Raw genomic sequence first — 19403 nt, 5'->3', positions numbered from 1 at the left:
ATGGCTCTTGTGTTATGAGGAGGAGTAAATAACACTTCCTTATTCACTTTCTCCACACCAGTCATGGTTTTCTAGATCTCTATCATACCCCTCCCCCCTTAGTTATCTCTTTTCCAAGCTGAAAAGTCCTAGTCTTTTTAATCTCTCCTCCTATGGAATCTGCTCCATACCCCTAATCATTTTTGTTGTCCTTCTCTGTAGCTTTTCCAATTCTAATATCTTTTTTTTTTGTGACCAGAAAGGCATGCAGTATTAAAGGTGTGGGCATGCCATGGACTTATACAGAGGCATGATGATATTTTCTGTCTGTCTGTCCCTTTCCTAATGGTTCCTAACATTCTATTAGCGTTTTTGACTGCTGTTGCACACTGAGCAGATGTTTTCAGAGAACTATCCACAATGACTCCTAGATCTTTCGTGAGTGCTAACAGCTAATTTAGACCCCATCATTTTGTGAGTATAGTTGAGATTACATTTTCAATATGCATTACTTTGCATTTATCAACATTGAATTCCATCTGGTATCTTGTTCCCCGCTCACTCAGTTTTGTTAGATCCCTTTGTAACTCTTTGCAGTCAGCTTTGGACTTAACTATCTTGAGTAACTTTGTATGGTCTATGAACTTGGTCACCTCCCTGTTCACCCCTTTTTCCAGATCACTTATGAATGTGTGCAACCACACTGGTCTCAGTGTTGTATGACAATTGTATGTTCCCATCAAGATGTCATCATCACTTTGTGATGCAGTATTATGTACTGATCCAATATCAGATGAAGTCACAGGGTCTGGAAAGATTCTCATTGACATCAATGGATCTGACTCACAATGACACTGCTGCCATGCAGAGGCTGAAATAATTTCAAGACCCGAAGGATACATCTACATTGCAAAGAAAAACCCATGGCACAAAGTCTCAGAGCCTGGCTTAATTGACTTGGGCTCACGGGGCTCAGGCTGCAGGGCTAAAAATAGCAGCGTAGATGTTCCTGCTCAGGCTTGAGACTGGGCTCTCAGATCCTCCCCTCTGTGCTGGGCTTCAGGACCTGAGCCCCAAGCTGAGGCCAGCCGTCTCTGCTGCTATTTTTAGCCCGATGAGCCCAAGTCAGTTGACCTGAGCTCTGAGACTCAGTGCTGTGGGTTTTTCTTTGCGGTGTAGACCTACCCTCAAGGGCCTGGTTTCCAGAGGTTATAAGCCCTTCCATTTCCCACTGACTTCAGTTGGTGGTGTAAGAATTCAGCACTTCGAAAATCCAGCCTGAATAGTCTTGCAATCCAAAGCTGGATGTGGAAAACATCTGTGAAATTTGAGGTGGTTACACCATTTGGAAGTGTGAGCCTGAGTGGCCCCTGGACCCAGGTATTGTGACTTTCTAGCAGGCTCCAACAGTTAAATGGGTAACTTTTTGCTATTTACTTGCCCTGAATCGGACCCCTCTGTACTATAGTTAATGCTACTGCAGTCCCCTTTTAAATAACTAAAGAAATATAAAAAAATTAAAATTCCTTGACATCTTCTATATTGTCACAAGAAAAATGGTCCTCATAATTGCTGGCTGAGAGAATCCTAAATAATGAAGCATTGCACAGATGCATGCTGTTTACTAGAATGTTTCCATTGAATGTAATAATGCTCACATATATATTTCATCCAGAATAATCAATGTGTGTGTGAAATATGACTAAATTATGACTGGAAAATGATTGAGCCAATGTTTTATTGAGATTTCAAAGAGTGGAAATGCAATTTTTGGTGTCTTGTATATTTTAAAGGCGTGAATAAAACATGATTTGCAATGAACAACTTGGTGCCTCCGAAAATAAATCTCATATTTGCTGATTCTCTTTTTTTTTTTTTTTTTCCAAGTGCAACAGCCTTGCATTCCATTCCTTAGCACAGATAAATATTAATTAATATCAGTAAGGGACCTGCCGGCCCTGATATTCTATGATTCTAATGCAAAAAGGAAACTTCTTTATTCTTTCCCTCTTAAGCTTCCATAATATAACCTTTTTCCTCAAAGCTACTTTGACAGCAATAATAGTCTATCTTGTTCTCGTTTGATAGGAGACTGTGCCATAAATCCCTAAGCTTTCATTACTGATTGATTAATATTAATCTGTGCTAAGGAATGGAATGCAATGTTGGTAAAAAGGAGGAATTTTCTTTCTTTCTGGGCCTTATTTAGTCTCAGACAATGTTCTATGAAAAGCTTATCATGCCAATGTATATTGCTGTCCCTCCTCCAGAACATGTGCAAAATGATCATCTGACCAGAAGATCACTTTCTAACTGGATATTCGCCTTTAATTACAGTTGCATTTGCTGCTGTAGAACTCGTACCCGTAAAGGGTCAAGTTCCAGTCTTAAGCTTCTGTAACTCTGGCCTCAGTGGAGTTATTCCTGATTGCCAGGAGTGAGAGAGAGGAGAATCGGGCCCAAAGAGGCAGACTGCTTTGTTTTGTGGGGAGACAAATAGGGGCTTGTTTACATGGTCACATAATATGCTTTACAAGGGTATAATTTCTATAACCTATTGCATGTTAATTGATCCCTGTAGACCCCGCTGGTGCACACTAAAGTTCTCTAGTGTGCCTTAACATAGTGCTATTTCAAATACATTACATAGCACCAGCAGGGTCGACACAAATCAATTAGCACACAAAACATTAGCATGCTTGGTAATGAACTCTGTGACGGTGGAAAGTGACTTACCCTACTGTGCCGACAAGCCCCAAGAGAGTAGAGCCTGATTCTCCACTGTCTTGCACCTTGTGTAGCCATTTCCTACTGTGTGAAGTGGGTATAAAATGCTACTGAATCAGAACAGTAGCGTTGCGTACCAGCTTCACACTAGTGTCAATGGCTCCACAAGGTGCAAGACATGGAGAGTCAGGTCTACTGCATGGCACCTGGCTCTGAGGCTCAACACTATAAGTTAAGGCACGAGCTTCAGGCACAAGAGCATCTGGCTGATCTGGGCCTGTGTAGCACTGGTGTCAATAATGCCGCTCTGCACTGACATAGCACCTTTCACACATGCATCTTAAAAGTCATCTGAGGCCGAATAAATAAAGGTTCATGACATCCTCTTTATTACTGGTGCTCATGTGGGGGGAAGGCAGGGACATCGGACTGGACTTTCAGAGTGCAGGGTAGGCTTGTAGGGCTTTCCTTACAGTTAGAGGGTAAAGGATTGCCCAGTGGTCAGGGTGCAGACCTGAGACTTGGAGACCTGGATTCAATTCTTTGCCTCACCACCCACAGCTTTCCTGTGTGACCTTGGGCAAGTCACCTGTTTTTTTTTTTTTTTTTTTTCCCATTTGCCATTTGTAAAATGGGGATGCCCATTACTATACTGAGTACCTTGTATAGTAACTATTGGTAACCATTTTTACTGATGGGAATGCTGAGTGCAAAGTTAAATGGCCTATTCAGGGTCCTAGACTCTGTGTCAGCCCCAAGATTTATTTCTCCTTTTGTCTGTGTATGTACATGGTCCCAAGCATTGTAATATCTGAGCCCCAAACCCGTAATTCTCATCTCCCTCCTTCCAGTGCTTTCCCCTGGTGTAACTATCCAAGCCCTAAAGAAAACTTTACTTACCCCTTCTTTCGCTGGATAGCAGTGTAAGTCACCGATGTGATGAATATTAGCACAAGCATCACTGCTATGGCACTTAAAATGAAAGCAGCAAGCAGGATGTTTGACTCTGGCTGTGAGGTATCAATGAGCATTTTCTGTGTAATTGCTAGAGATCCATTATTGGGCTGTGGATTGATGCCCAGGAGTTTGCACATCAGTGGATAAATGTGGATACTGTCAAAGGGCTCAGCTAAGTAATTCTCTTTGAAATCAGGACCAAAAGCTCTGAATATTGTCTTCATGTCCATATCCTCATTGTCAAATCCATGATCTCCTTTGTTAACATATAATATAAACCTCTGGGGGGAAAAAAACAACAACCAACAATCAATTTTAGCTTTATCTAGTGCCTTTCATCCCAAAGGCACCCTCAAATTTAACTTCTCATACACCAGTCACTTAGTCACTAGTCCTACCTGAAGATGCTTCTGGGGTGAAATACAACTGCTGTATAATAGCACACACCAATACAAACAAATGAGGCAGTGAAGGAAAATACAGTATCCAGCTGAAACAGCAAGGGAATTGTCTTCCACCTCCCTCAATTTCAGTAAGAAATGTGTGAAGAAAAGCATTAGATTCAAGAATGTGCTTTTGTGTTTGCTAATTGACGCATTAGGTTGGCGTAACACTGAGCTTTGACAATTTGAGCTCATGTGTCTTGTTTAGATTTTCCAGATAATACCTCAAAAGTACATCCACTTTCCATTTTATTAAAATATGGAGCCAAAATGTCATCGTAACTCAGACAATGGTCAATACACCTGATTCCCCTCTGGATGCTGAGGCCAGATTTTGCCTTGATTTATGCAGCAGGGCAAGGAAGCAAGGAGCACCTTATGCTCCCTTGTGCTGGTTACCCAGGTCATGGGAAGGACAGCTGTCTCGATGGGGCTGCTATGTAGCTTCTACCCAGCTGTGGGAGTGGGTAGAGCCTTTGCTCCTGCCCCCACAATGCACTGGCTTGCATAGCTATGCTGGTACAATGGGGAAAATATTCTGTAGCGGGTATAGGCCATCTGCAGGGGAAGTATCTGCACAGCTGGGGAACTCAGAGACAAATTGTGACTCTGAAAGTCGCAATCTGCTTCCCGAAGTGCTCCTGGAGCAACACAATAATGCTCTGCTTCTTGCTGGAGGCTCCTGGGAAAGCCCCAGATGAGCGAACTTGTTTTTATATTAGGGGATTGTGATAATGCAGGACATGTAATTGCCAAAAATGACAGTAGTGTGAGTATGATTCCACCAAAGCTTTGCACTCTGTTACTGGATCTATGGCTTTAGCCTGATTCCATTTATCATGACATGCAGAAAGGGTGACTTCCTAGAAAAATCTTAGGAAAAGAAGGTTTGCATTGTTAAAATACTTGCAGTGATCCATTGTAGAAAGTAGGTATTGCTCCAAAATGTTATAGTGCAATTTACCAGAACCGTAATGCACAAAGATAACAACCCATGTTAAATAGTCTAATCCAAATCTCCCGTCTGATTTAAATTCGAACAATGAGCAATTGGCAAACCTTAGGAGCTGCCTCACTGGCCACCATACATCCCTGTTGCTCCATAAAGTAGCTGTAGGCTCATTATTTTGGCTCAGATTAAGCTGACCAAAACTTCTGAGGACAAAACTGGAAGTTATAGTATAGACTACTGAGCGCTTGCCTACCACTTATAGGACAAGCTCTATAGCTTTTTATCTCCCCCAGATCTGTCATGTAACTATCAGCCTAACAGAGGGGAAAAAATACTCTTTCTATCAATATAGGCAAATGGATACTCTTTGCATAGAGGTATCCATGTGGGGAAGAAAATGACAGTGTTTTTGCACAGCGACTGAAGGAATCTCTAGTTTAGCAACAGGGAAGAGTTGATCCCTTAGTATGTTTTCTAGAGTCAGGGCGGGGATATTACTTTCTAGAATTCTGAGGATGATTTTTCAAAGTTCAACTTTGAAAAACTGGTAATCTGGGGCCCAGAGCTGAACACAGTGTCGCACCAGAATCCTTACACTTGCCTGTATTTTGAGATTCAGCTTTCTTACTCTTCTAGGTGTATGATAGAAGACATGGCATTCAGATGCCAAAACTTATTAAAATGAAGATGGAAAGATGAATTGAACATATCATTCTTACTGGCCTTCCTAGAATAAAATGTTGGCTGAATATAAACTTTACTGGAACTCATTTATGGCCTGATCTGAAGCCCACTGAAATCAATGGTGGGATCTTGGGATTGTGTGGGTTTTTTTTTTTTAAACCCTTCAGACTCCCTTTTCACCCTGTTTCTCTAAGTGAGCACCTTGAAAGACCAGGCACTTTAAATCCCCCAAATGGCTTAATGTTTTGATTGTCCATAAGGTTCCATTGGTCAGAGGTTTTAAGGCAAGTGAATTGTTCCAAATTCCAAACCAGAGTCCTCAAAGCCTGCTAAACCTCAAAGATTCATTAAGTAAAATGTGTGGGGCTCTTGTGGCTTCATGGCAAAGCTCAGGTGGCACACTCAGAAAGGTAGTAAGTCTATTTTTTTTAATATGGGCTCCATAGTTTCATAGATTTCAAGGGACCATTTGATCATCTAGTCTGACCTCTGTACAACACATACCAGGGTATTTAACTCAGTCACTCCTGTATTGAGCCCAATTACTTGGGTTTTTACTCCCACACGTCTTCCACAAAGGGACCCAGTCTTGATTGTCTGGAAGACATCAAGAGACGGAAAATCCATCTCATCCCTTGGTAGCAATGAAAATGTTCTGTTGGTGTAATTGCTATTTTCCTGCAATTAACAGGGTAAAATAGCATGTACATATTTATTTCTATAGTAGTTGCTCTTAGAATCCCAGTCATGGACCAGCAGCCAATTGCGCTAAGCACTGTGTTAACAAAAAAAGTCCCTGCCCCAAAAAGCTACAATCAGTACCATAGGCTAATATGTCCTTATTCAGGATGTGGTAAAAATACATGTTTTATCAACCAGCACTGGAAATTGCTTAATTTATTATGGAGCAAAACCAACATCGATTACAACTTGTGGAAAAATACTGTAAAGTGACTTGTCTGTGGAATCTTCTAAAGGTTACTCTATGGCTGCCAAGAAACCTGATTGTTGTATTAGATTCAGTAATGAACTTACCCCATTAACACTATAACCAGGGTCACCATAAACCAGGATTGGTAAAACACGTTCATTTTTCGCATAGTGGAAGTGTTCAGGAAACTCTTCTTTTTTATACACCTTTAGATGAGGATGAGCATTCTTAAGTGCCTGATATAGTTCCTCTTCTTTTCCTGGTTTTGGGGTTATCATCCCAAAGCCTCCATAGTCCAGTATGTCAAACTTGGTCAAGTTGCTGAATTTGATATATTTGGACAGTAAGATCTCCTCTACTTCAGGTTTCTTCTTTACTGTGGTCATACCATGATCAGATGTAATGATGACATTCAGCTTATCCTTCAGGCTATGTTTCTCAATAGCTTCTACAAGGTAGCCAATGGTCCTATCAACCTGTCGAATTATCATCTTCCTGTCTTCTGTTTCAGGGCCCTTTCTGTGCCCCACTTGATCGGGTTCTCCATAGTAGAGTGTGACAAAATCAAAGTTCTCTTTGGTAAACCAGTTCATAACCATGTCGATATTTTCTCTCCACTCTGTCTCATTGCTGTCAGGATGATCAAATGACTCTACTAGAGTTCTGTCGACCGCCTGCCCCTTGTAAGTGGCACCACCGCCAGGATAATGGAATGAGGCTGTTTTTTTCCCCTGAAAAATTGAATAATGGAAAGTGATATTTGTACTATATTAATAACAGGGCAAAATCTATAACGTCAATTACTTTTGACAGCTGTGTACCACACCTATGTATTAAACAGATCTCAAAACATGAGAGCTAAGTGTAGTGTATGATCGGCATATAAAATTCAAAAAAATGCAGATGAACATAGCTCTTAGGATGAATACAAAGCATATATCTTAAAAATAACATTTAACATAATTTGATGGCATATGTGAAATAAACTCGCAGCCTCATCTTAGTTCTTAAGGGATGAATGACGTATAGATTGGATGTATATATCCACTCTCAGCCCTACTTCCTCTCTAGTTGTCCCCCCAGATCCTCCCCAAAATATCACTGCTACGGATACCATTGGCATGTTGGTGGTAGACTCACTATGAAAAGGTAGTTACATGGAAAACCAACTACCTTTTCTCTCACTCCCTTTATCCAGAGTTACCCCATCCAAAAAAAGGATTGAAGCATGTTGGCTGTGCATCGTGAAAGAAGCTCATGCTGCAATGAGGAAGATTTCAGGCTGTACAGCTGGAGCCATATTGACTGAAAAAATGTTATGGTATGAAATACATCTTTAGTGAATTCGGTGCACATCTGGATGGTAGAATATTAGTGTATGCAATTCAAGGAAACTGGGAATACTGAAGAACAAAACAAGAAGGGAGAGTGAGAATTTGGATTGGGTTGTGCAGGAACATTGACACAGGCAGAATGAGACTGGGAGTTGAGAATTATAATTAGGAAAAGGCCTAAACTGCTGACTTTGGATCTGAATCCAGATCCATCTTGGCGTTTATGCCAAGTTCAGAGAGATTTACATCCAGGATTACCTGTTTGCCCTTCTATAATAAGCCTGCATCACACAACTGGATCCAGGAAGGTCAACCCCAAATATTCAGCATTCATGAGTCAGGCCTCCCAAAATCATGGGATTAATAAAAATCGTAAGTAATGTTGGGTTCTTTTCATTTGTCTTGTGGTTCGGAAGCAATTGGTATTCATATTTTCCAGCTTTCCTCTGCCACTTTGAGGGCTAGAAATTGAATCTTTAATGAAAACAGAGATCATCATGAAATAACATGATGAGACTTTAAGGAAAGCCCAGGATAACATGAGAGACATGACACTGTGAATATGAACTTTGGTTGGTGGCCTGTCTGAAACCATATTATGTATTCTTTCTTTCTCCTTCCACAGCCTTAAGGCATAAAGTGTCCATGTTTTTTGCCACTTATTTGGAGCTTGTGCTGGTCTGTTCAGGCTTGAGTGTCATGTTGATGAATTTGACTTCTCTCTCTATTCTGCATAATATTTCTCTAGGTTACCTACTTTTTTCTTTTTCCAAATGGTGTCCATATTATCACTTGCCATGGAAGTCATGTTGGTGGCATTCTTAAAGTCTGTCTTAAATATGGCCACTATAATCATCTTACCATATTGGGTGCTTTAGATAGGTTTGTTCTACTTAGAATTTCTGTTGCAAGAAACTCTTTCCAATGGACTCTGAACACCTTCCGCAGGCATTTAGTTAGAAATTGATAAGATCAACTCATTCCGACTGTTCATTTCCATGACTCTGCTCCATAAAATTTTGAATTGTTGTGACCATACCAATTTTTCCAAATCTTTTCAAGTTTATTATATGGCACCATGGATTATTTGTATTGATGCTGTTGGTGGGCATTCTGCTTTATAGACATCTAAGAAAACATGTTTCCCCCCACTCAAGGAGCTTACAATATAAATGGGCAGAATACAGACAAAAGGAAGAGGAAGGGAAGTACAAATAAGCAAAGGGATTGTGTGGTATATTTGGCCACTGTCTGATTAGCTCATGTCATTGGATTTCTTTTTTATGTTTAAATTACAGTGTGAGATAAATTTAAATGATTATAAGATAAGGCATGTGAGCAGGAATGGGTTCTGAGAGGTGAAGGTGCTTTCTGTACATAGTGTTTACTTATCTCCAGTAAACATGGCCCCTCACCTGAGGGGCATGCAATTTAATCTGAGGAGATGCATTATACACATGTAAAGGGTGAGCCCTGCTCTAAAACTCCCTGACTTTAAACTCCCACTGTCATAAATATAAAGGGAAGGGTAATCACCTTTAAAATCCCCCTGGCCAGAGGAAAACTCCTCTCACCTGTAAAGGGTTAAGAAGCTAAAGGTAACCTCGCTGGCCCCTGACCAAAATGACCAATGAGGAGACAAGATACTTTCAAAAGCTGGGAGGAGGGAGAAAAACAAAGGGTCTGTGTTTGTCTATGTGATGCTTTTGCCGGGGACAGAACAGGAATGGAGTCTTAGAACTTAGTAAGTAATCTAGCTAGAGATGCGTTAGATTATGATTTCTTTAAACGGCTGAGAAAATAGCTGTGCTGAATAGAATGAATATTCCTGTCTGTGTGTCTTTTTCGTAACTTAAGGTTTTGCCTAGAGGGATTCTCTATGTTTGGAATCTAATTACCCTGTAAGGTATTTACCATCCTGATTTTACAGAGGTGATTCTTTTTTCCTTCTATTAAAAGTCTTCTTGTAAGAAAACTGAATGCTTTTTCATTGTTCTAAGATTCAAGGGTTTGGGTCTGTGGTCACCTATGCAAATTGGTGAGGATTTTTACCAAACCTTCCCCAGGAAGTGGGGTGCAAGGGTTGGGAGGATTTGGGGGGGGGAAAGACATTTCCAAACAACGTTTTCTCAGGAACCCAGATAAAGTTTGGCAGTGGAAGTCCAAGGGCAAAGGGTAAAATAGTTTGTACCTTGGGGAAGTTTTAACCTAAGCTGGTAAAAGTAAGCTTAGGAGGTTTTCATGCAGGTCCCCATATCTGTACCCTAGAGTTCAGAGTGGGGAAGGAACCGTGACACCCACTCATGCCACTGAAATCGGTGGCAAGAGTCACATTGACTTCAATGAGGTAAGATCAGGAGCAGAGTCAACAGCGATCTGCAATGAAGGGCTAAGTGAAAGAAGGGGGTGTTAAGGAGGGATTGGAAGGTGGAGAGGCAGACGCGTGGCACATGGGAAGTGGTGGGGTGGGGGTAGGGAAACCTTCAGGTCACCACCTGCCTGTTGCTGGAAGAGAAGTGGGGGCCAACCTCTTGTGCTGGGATCAGCACATTGTCAGCATTTCATTTATTATCCATTGGGCTATTGTCCAAATAAGCTGGAGGCCTCAGAGCTATTAGGGTCCCAGTCACTGATGGGTTCTGTGTGCATTATAGTGAGTTTCAGCACTTTAAAAATGCTTTACAGAGCGTAACTAATTAATCACATGAGCAGTTGATCAATACATGGTATTATCTCAAATTTACACACCAGGCAGAGACATTAAATGTCAAGATCATGACCAAGAACTAGGATTAAAATGCAAGTGAGTCTCTTGCCTTTCAATTAGTCTAAGTCCACTGGCCCATGCTGCCTCACAAGCTAGTGAGCTACTCCTCCTTTTAGCCTGTTTCATGTACTGCATGCTGGATAATAACATGAAAGACTCTATGCTTGTAAAACTAAACTGGCTCTTTATTAACAGAACTATTTAAAGAGCTGCTGCAACTGCAGCTACCATTCTAGCCATGGCTCACAGACTGACTTCCTTGTACCTCTTCCAAACTCTTCTTCTGCAACCTGTGCTCCTTCCTTCTAGTTCCATGCAGGTTACCACATAGCCAGGGGTCACAATGGCTGCTCAGCAGGGAAGCCTGCTCAGCTGCAGGCAACTGGCTGGAAGCAGCTTGCAGCATCCCTGGCTTCTTTTTTGAATTGGTTTGAGGCTCAAGCAGAATTCAAGAGACCTTGGGGTCATATGTTTCACACACTGAAAAGTCTGTCATGGACCACAGTTAGGGAAGAGAGTTGTGAGGAACTATGGCTTCTGGAAAAGTCATAGTCAAAAATTTGTATGCCTTGCAATTAGTTTACCATCCCAAGGTACTCTTCTTTGTAAGTAAAAGGGCCAGAAACCTACTGCTCCCATATTCTCCATGTAGTTACTCCAGTTGTTACCTGTGTAACTTCTTGAAATCACTAGTGATATAGAGACGTAAAATGGAGCTACACACTAGAAAATCAGGCTCACTGGTTTGTTATGAAAATTGAGATTAACCATGATATTTCTAAGCCCCAAAAATCAGGGGATGAGAAGAGGTGGAAAATATGGCTTTAATTATGCACAAAATATCAACTGAAGGGGGAACAAAAAGCAAGCAGCACATATTAAATAAGAATTTTATCAAAATTGCACTGCCAGAGGGCTCAGATTTCATTTTTACACACGGCACATGAAGTACATTTTCATTGTTATATAAATAAAGACCTTTGATCCCTGCAATTTATCTGACACATTTCACTGTGCTTCAGATTTTATTACTTGCTTGGAGGTCACCATTGGCCTGGTAATTCCCTAGTTGATTTTAAAGAACCCCTGAGCCAAAATGTGAAATAGGCTTTTGTTTCTGCCACTCTGTGATTCACAGTCTGGTACAAACTCTCAGATTATACTGGAGAGAAGTCACACAAGACCTTGTACTTATTCCATTGAGCATGTTCATAATGCGATATTCTGCTATAATTAACATCCTGGAAAGCTGCTGAAATCAAGGTTCTTTGAAAGAAAGAAACATGTCTATTTTAAAGTGTTTTTCTATTAAATGCAGTGTTAATCCCTCATTTTTGAGGTGTAGCCTATAGGTCCAGGTACATAAGTCATAGGTATGGATTAAGGTAGTAATACAAAGGCTTACATGTATTGAGCCTGTAAAGACAATATCTTAACCACACTAACGAATGTATAAGCCCCAAAAAACCTTTGCATAAGCGGCTAACCAGTGATACCTTAAGATCTAGGGTTACTCCTGGTTAGCTGAATATGCTAAGGCTTTTGGGGGCCTATGCCTTAGTTAGGGCTTGTCTACACTTACTGTGTCGCTGTAGTGCATACTGAAGATGTTACCAATGCCAACGGGGGAGCTTCTCCTGTTGGCGTAGGTACTCTACCTCTCCGAGGGGCTCCAACTATGTCGATGGGAGAAGCCATCCCATTGACATAGCGCTGTATACACCAGGAGTTAAGTTGGTATAACTGTGTTGCTCAGGGTGTGGATTTTCCACACCCATAAGCAATGTAGTTATAGCATCATAAGTTTGTCATGTAGACCAAGGCTCAGTTTGGCTAAGCTACTGTCTTTACAGCTCAACACCTGTGGGCCTTTGCATTACTGCCTTAATCCATATCTCTGGCTTACCTGTAGGCTATTTCGGATTAGACTAGCACATCATAAGCCACCTATGAAGTTAATTCGCACTGGGCAGGAGGAAGAGCATGTCTAAATTGTTGAGCTATGACAGAGCATTCTTTCTGCTATTGGAAGAGGAGGAACAGTTCCCTGAATATTTGCCAATGGCCTGCCACTCATCTGGTAAGTGGGTTTGATCTTTTCAGGCCTGATCCAAAGTGCATTGAAGTCAGGGGAAAGGATTTTATGGTCAGAAGACCGTGATCAGTTAGTCTGATCTCCTGCACCTACACAGGCAATAGAATTTTACCCAGTGATTCCTGAACTGAGTCCATCCATTTGTGGTTAAGTTAGAGAATATCTTTGAGAAAAAGATCATACGAGAAGACTTCAAATGATGGATAATCCACTGTATCCCTTGGTAAACTGCTCCAATTACCTTCATTGTGGAAAAATGTACATTTTTAGTCCCATTTTGAAATTTGCTGATCTAAGCTTTTCAGCCTTTGGATCTTGTCTGTTATTTTAAAGAGACTTCTGGTATCAGAGACCATATGAACTAGAAAATGTCTATTAAGCCCATGAGGAAATGTAAAATTTTGTGATGTACAGAACCTTACAGAACTGCTATAATAGGGTATTGGTTTTCTATGGGATCATTGCTTTATAACCTTATCCCCACTTAGTCTTTTTAGCAGTGGGGAGAAAGGCAGATTGCTTATAGCAATCTGGAGACAGGACTGGTAGTGGCACAACTGAAAGAAAATGATTGCAGATCAAATTTTTCTCATTTACACTCCTGTGGAGTAGCTGCAGTTCTATGGATGTACCTGAGTTTGGATCTGTGAGTAGGCCCATAGGCCTCCTGCAGGAGGCCTCATGGTCCTGCCACACCCATCCCAGAAAAGGAACAGTGCAGCTAAGTCCTCCAAGTGGCCTAGAGAGGCTGTAAAGGGCTAGCCAACCAGAGAGGCTACAGAGAGCAGCCAATCAGGACCCAGGAGGGCCATATAAAAAGGAGATGTAGAGCTAGAGACAGGCAGCTCCTTGCTGGAGCCAGAGGAGTGCATATGGTGCTCCTGGCTGGCCAAAAGGAACTGCAGCACCACGGACAGCTCATTGCCAGCAGGGACCAGGGCAGTGAGGAAGAGCTCCTGGCTGCCTCAACATAGAAGAGCTTGGTGAAGTAGATTTAAAGCTAACAAAGACCTATCTGCATATTGTCTTACCTATGCTTTGCATTCCCCTAGGTAGGCATGACTTAATCTGGGTGTCCCCTGTTCTCTCTGGGCACTGAGTTACAGCTTGCTTGCTGCAGAGCTTGGCTCTCAAGTTAACCTCTCTTGCATGCTGACTCTGTGTCCTTCTCAGCTTCCAGCTGAGCTGACCACCTTCCCCTTTCCCTTTGGCCAAGGGCACCCTTTTAACCCCTCAGGTTCTTTTGATTTCAGCCCGAGGCTGGTAAGAGAAAAACCTCTTATTTTGGATGGTTCTTCCCCCCTCGCACCCCCAATTGATGGCCCAGCCATTTTAAACTCTTTTGAAGCAGGTACCTGAGAGGCTGCCATTGTTTTACCTTTCCTGGATTCCTTAACAACTCCCCTTTACAGCCTCCTTTGATTGAATTCTATGCATTTGGCCAGGCAACAATGCAAATTTGAATAGGGGAAAAACCAAGTTAAACCCAATATTCCTAAAAACAACATACAGGCACTTTCTCTGTTAGTCACAGGCTTTGAGAACTGAATCTGTGCCTGTTGGGCAGCATATGACAGTACACAGAACTACCACTAAGCTCCCACCAGACTAGCTTAACTAGCCTCCAAAATCAGCCCCCTTGACACCAGTTTTATTGAACCATGTCAGAGACAGAGAAAGAGGGAGTATGGACTGAGGAATAAAATGTTAATAAAAAGGGGTCACCTGGGATTCTCCACTATGAGGATGGAGAGCCAGGTTTAGTTACTGTTCCCAAGCATAGAAGACGGTTTAGCAGTTAGAGCAGGAGCTGGCAATCAGGACTCCTGGGCTCTGTCACTGTGACCTTGAACAGGTTACTTAACATGCCCAGTGACTGAGTTTCTGTGGTCAAAACATTGATATTTTGAGGGTAGGTGGTATGAAAGAGGCCGCAATGAGGAGTAATTTATCTCTCAGGGCTGTTGTAGATTCTCTTTTCTTCTCCTACACAGAAGTTAGGGGGGAAAATCCACCCCTGTAAATAATTTATAGTATTTTGATTTAATTAAATGACTTTCAAACTAGCACTTACTTTTTTTTCTCCATTGACTTTAATTATAGATTATTCGCCTGAGGCTCATAAATCTGAAAAAAATTGTTTCTGGTGACATTCTTTTCTACATCATTTAGGATTATCGAAAGGTCAAAAATAATTTCAAAGTTAATGTTACAACGGGAAACACCAGAGAAGGCAGAAGATACATCCTAGTTCATAATATCATTAATGAAAGAATATTACAGAAATAATAGCAGAAAGTATGATCAATACAGTACCAGCTCCAAAACCAGATTCCAGGAGGCTGTATGCCCTGTTTAGGACCAGAAAAATCAACTGAGGAAGCAATGGGTAAAATATTTTGGTTGAAACTTTTTTTCATTGAAAAATGCAGATTTGGGTTGGCCATAATGTTCTGCGAATTTGTGACAAATTCAGTGAATTTATTTCACTCTCCTCCCCACCCAAATTTTAAACCAATCAAAATGTTTTGTTTTGACATTGACAGAATGAAAACTTTTTTAAAATTCAAAATAACTTTGTTTCAAAACTTACTTAAATGTTATTAAAAAAAACACAAACAAAAAGGAAACAAAATATTTCACTTGACCTTAAATGATCTCCCCCACCCCAACTTTTTGATTTGTCTCAAAATTTGAAAAATCCTTGTTTTAGGTCAGCCCAAAACAAATTTCCCCCCAATTATTTGTCTTTTCAGATCAGCCAGGAACCAAAAAATCAGTCATGCACACAGCTCTTCTTCAAGTTGCTTATACTGGCTTCAAGAATTTGGAAGTTGTTGTTCTATAATCATGTTTAAAGGCCCTGAGATGGGTGACCCCACTGTGCTGGGCACTGTATACCCACACAAAGAGACAGTCTCTCCCTAAAGAGCTCACAGTCTAAAAAGATATGACAGGAGAAAAGGGTGGGAGGGGAAACGGAAGCACAGAGAGAGGAAGTAACTTGGTCACAGCAGAGATGGTGATAGAACTCAGGTGTCCTGACTCCCATTTACTTCTCTGTCCAGCATGCCAGTGTTTCTCAGCTTGTCCATCCTTTTATCCAAAATCAAAGATTTTCACAATCTTCCCCCCTTCACATTTATAATAAAAGTACAAGTGAACAATGTTGCAATGCTAATTCATTTGTGTGTTTTTTGTTTTTAGAAGCTGACATAGAATAGTTGACTTTGAAGGGTAGAAGGATGCAGGGAGTAGGGGAGTGAGATTTTCTTTGCTTTTTATGGTAATGCAATTTCAACACCTCATGACCCACCTGGTTGCTTTTTGTGACACCTGTGGGGGTCTTGAGCCACTGTCCTAGATCTCACTACCTCCCAACTTGCCTTAGAGTGGATGATAATCATGTGACTAACTGGCTTCATATACTTCTTGTGTGAATGTTTTGAATGCGAGTCTCTGCAGCCTAAGAGGCTGAAATGATGATGTGGCCAAATGCTTTTAGCGGAATTCCTCACATCCCTAATTCCAACTAACAGTTTAATAAAACACTATGAAAATATCATGTTCAAACAAGTGGGTATTTACTGTTCTTTCCCCCATTTTATTAACGTAATCAACTTTATTAGCAGCAATCAATTTACAATATTGTTGGTTTTATTGGGACCATTATTTTCTGTTCCTGCTGCATTCCTTTATTACAATGATCACAGCTATTACTGTTATGCTTATTAATCTTGAAAATGCTTGCGCTTACAGCGTGATGACTTTTTGTAGTCTGTTTCCCCAGTCTAAGGAATTTGGGACTCTGTGCTCCTTTTGCACTTTCCTTTGCACTCTGTTTTCAGTACAAAATCCATTGAATTGAACCTTGAACACCAGTTTGGGCTTTATTACTGTTCCACGTTAGTGTCAAATTAGCATCAGCTCTCTTGCTGTGTAAGGGTGAATTTCTTTGTTTAAAAGAAAAAAAAAGCTGCATTTCCCATGGGAAACAGAATGATCAGAACAGAAATATCAGAGGTAATGTCATTCAAGCAAGGCCATATAAGGGCATTCTAGAGAGTCATCCTCCTTCAATATTATGGTTCAATGCTCTAGATCCTCATTCTACCATTCCATTGATTTTCCCCCACCCCCCTCAGCCTTTTCAACATACCTCCAGGGAAATAAATCTTTACTCAAATTTCCCTTTAAAGTCCGTTAACAGTGGATCGATTTTATTAATTTTTTAAATCTTGTTTATTACTCTAAAACCTAATATTGATGAGTTGACATTTGTCAACATTTAATTTAATTACCAACAGTCCAGACGTGCACAGATGGTTTAATATTTTAAAACAACAGTGGCCTGTAAAAGTTCTTTGTATTCATCTAGGCACTAAGTTAGGCTAAAATAGGGATGAGGGACTTTGATCTGGGAACCTCAAATTGTTCTGTGGACACTAATGAAATAAGATTCCAAAGATCCCTGTGAACAGATGAGTCTTAACCATATGCCATTTACAAATTGGGAAACTGAGGCACAGGATGTGTAAATGACCTCTGTATGTGTGTGTTGCTCTCTTGTGCCTTATTGCATTCAGCTTGTGTACAGTCTCTGGGCAGAGACCATCTCTCATCATGCTATTGTATGCCACCCAGCACGTTATTGGATGCTCAAACCCTCCCTGCCCACCCCCATTCCTCCCAATTAAAATTTGCCCAAGGTCAGCCAGTGTGTCAGTGGAGAGGAGAGAATGCAGCACAGAAATACTGACTGCCAATCCCCGATTCTAATCACTAGAAAATTTTGTTCATTGCTGACATTGATTAGACCAGACTTCAGCAGGGAGCTAGGTGACTAAGGGGATCAGTAATGGCATATTAAATCTTTTGCCTCAAGGTTAAAAGCCTAAAGTCAGCCAAGACTGGTAGTGGCCAAAGGTTGTTTGTGCTTCACCTCTGCTTTTGCATCCTCCCACCTCCAATGGGGATCCCACCAGATTGGGGGGAGAGGCGGGCTCTGTCACCTTGGAAGAACAAATTTACACATATGCTGCAGACTTGTATTTATTTACATTTACACACACTGAGAAGTGCAGTCCACACATTCTAGCTGCTCTTGATAATTCCCTGCCATTGGAGGGCCCTGGAGTGCTGGTGGCCCCTTGGTCTTATTTGTTGCATCCCTGATTAGTCGTCTTAGCTCTGAAATGCTTTGATCTAATTCAAGCCTTCCTGTAGGGGTATGTGGGTGAAACTTAATGACCCGTGACATACAGGAGACCTGACTAGATGATCTGATCTCTTTTGGCCCTTAAACTCTATGAAACTTTAAACTACCAATGTCAAAACTCCATTGTCACTAAACCTCGGCCATCCTCTCCTCTGTAAACCCCAACCACCAAGCCAGGCGAATTGAAACTTAAACCATCTTCTTCTTCCAACAATTAATCATCCTTGCAATCCTCCCCACTTCTCAAATTCTTGGGGAAAACTGATGGACTTCATCTTAAATCGTAAAACCAGTCAATCCGGACTATTTCAGCCCAAGGCAGGAGGAGTGAATTCCACAGAGAACCAATAGGGCTCCAGGTAGATCTTCAAGCTAAACAGTATGGTATGGGGGAGTGTCACAGAGTGACTGGCCTCTTTAAGAGCACTGGGTGGGGGTATCCACATCTGTGCCATAATCATTTAGCTGCTTCCTAGCCCAAAGGGGAAGGGCTAAGGGGGTCAGGTGATAGCTTAATGGACACCTGGGCTTCATAAAAGGGCTGAGTGAGATCAGTTTGGAGAGGAGCCTCAGGGAGTGGGTAGGCTCCTGTGAAAGCCCTGAGCCTTGTTTGCAATTTGTCCTGTGTCCAGAACAAGGAAGGACACAAGGAACAGAGCCCAGCAGGGGCTGAGGACAGAACTCCAAGGGAATGAGCTTGGGTGCTTGGTGCACTATCCTAAAGCCAGAAAGACTCTCAAAAGTGGCTAGGAACAGGGCCCAGAGTAGCTCCTGAAGGGCAGTAGAAGCTTTTTGTTTGTTGGGACTTCTTAGTTGGACTCTTGCTGGAAGGGATTATGTTTTGTATGTGACTTGACCGGAGAGCTAAGCCAAATCTCCAGCACAGACCAGTGTCTTAGAGAGCTGAGGAGACCCACAAGGGGGTGGGGGAGCAGAAAACTGAGGCAGAGATCACTGATCATGCTACATGTGGCCAGAAGTGGGTGGTACAGGGCAGCCAGGCTCTCTGACAGGGAGGTTGACAGGTGTTCTCTCAGTAAGGAAGGTTCTGAGCCATTTCATTCTCTCCTGCTTTCAATCCAGCACCATTCATAAAGAGTGGAAGAACAGAGCTTGACATTAATTTGTTTAGAAATTTTACTGGGTCCCCCTTTCCCAAGGCTCCCACTAAACCTGACACCAATAAGAACAGTTTACAAAGACCAGCCAAATCAATGCACAGTGTATTGAAACTCACTAGGAATGCTGGAAGGAGCAGGCTCCAAAGTGAAGTCCCTACAGTGACAACATCTAACAGCTGGTCATGGAAAGTTTCA

The 19403-nt window shown here is 41.6% G+C and overlaps 1 protein-coding gene across 1 annotated transcript in view; it reads right to left on the bottom strand.

Annotated features, from left to right (window-relative positions):
- Window positions 1–19403, bottom strand: part of LOC141994428 (ectonucleotide pyrophosphatase/phosphodiesterase family member 7-like) — an 84994-nt gene that overhangs the window by 3418 nt on the left and 62173 nt on the right. The window contains exons 4-5 of the mRNA XM_074964651.1: window positions 6778–7404; window positions 3607–3944 (exon numbers count right to left, since the gene is read on the bottom strand). Coding sequence (XP_074820752.1) covers window positions 3607–3944; window positions 6778–7404 — 965 coding nt within the window. The remainder of the gene's footprint in view (window positions 1–3606; window positions 3945–6777; window positions 7405–19403) is intronic.

The sequence above is a fragment of the Natator depressus genome, chromosome 10 (genome assembly GCF_965152275.1).
Source record: "Natator depressus isolate rNatDep1 chromosome 10, rNatDep2.hap1, whole genome shotgun sequence".
NCBI lineage: Eukaryota > Metazoa > Chordata > Testudines > Cheloniidae > Natator > Natator depressus.
Note: the sequence above shows the minus strand (reverse complement) of the source record. Positions and strands in the feature narration are given on the sequence as shown.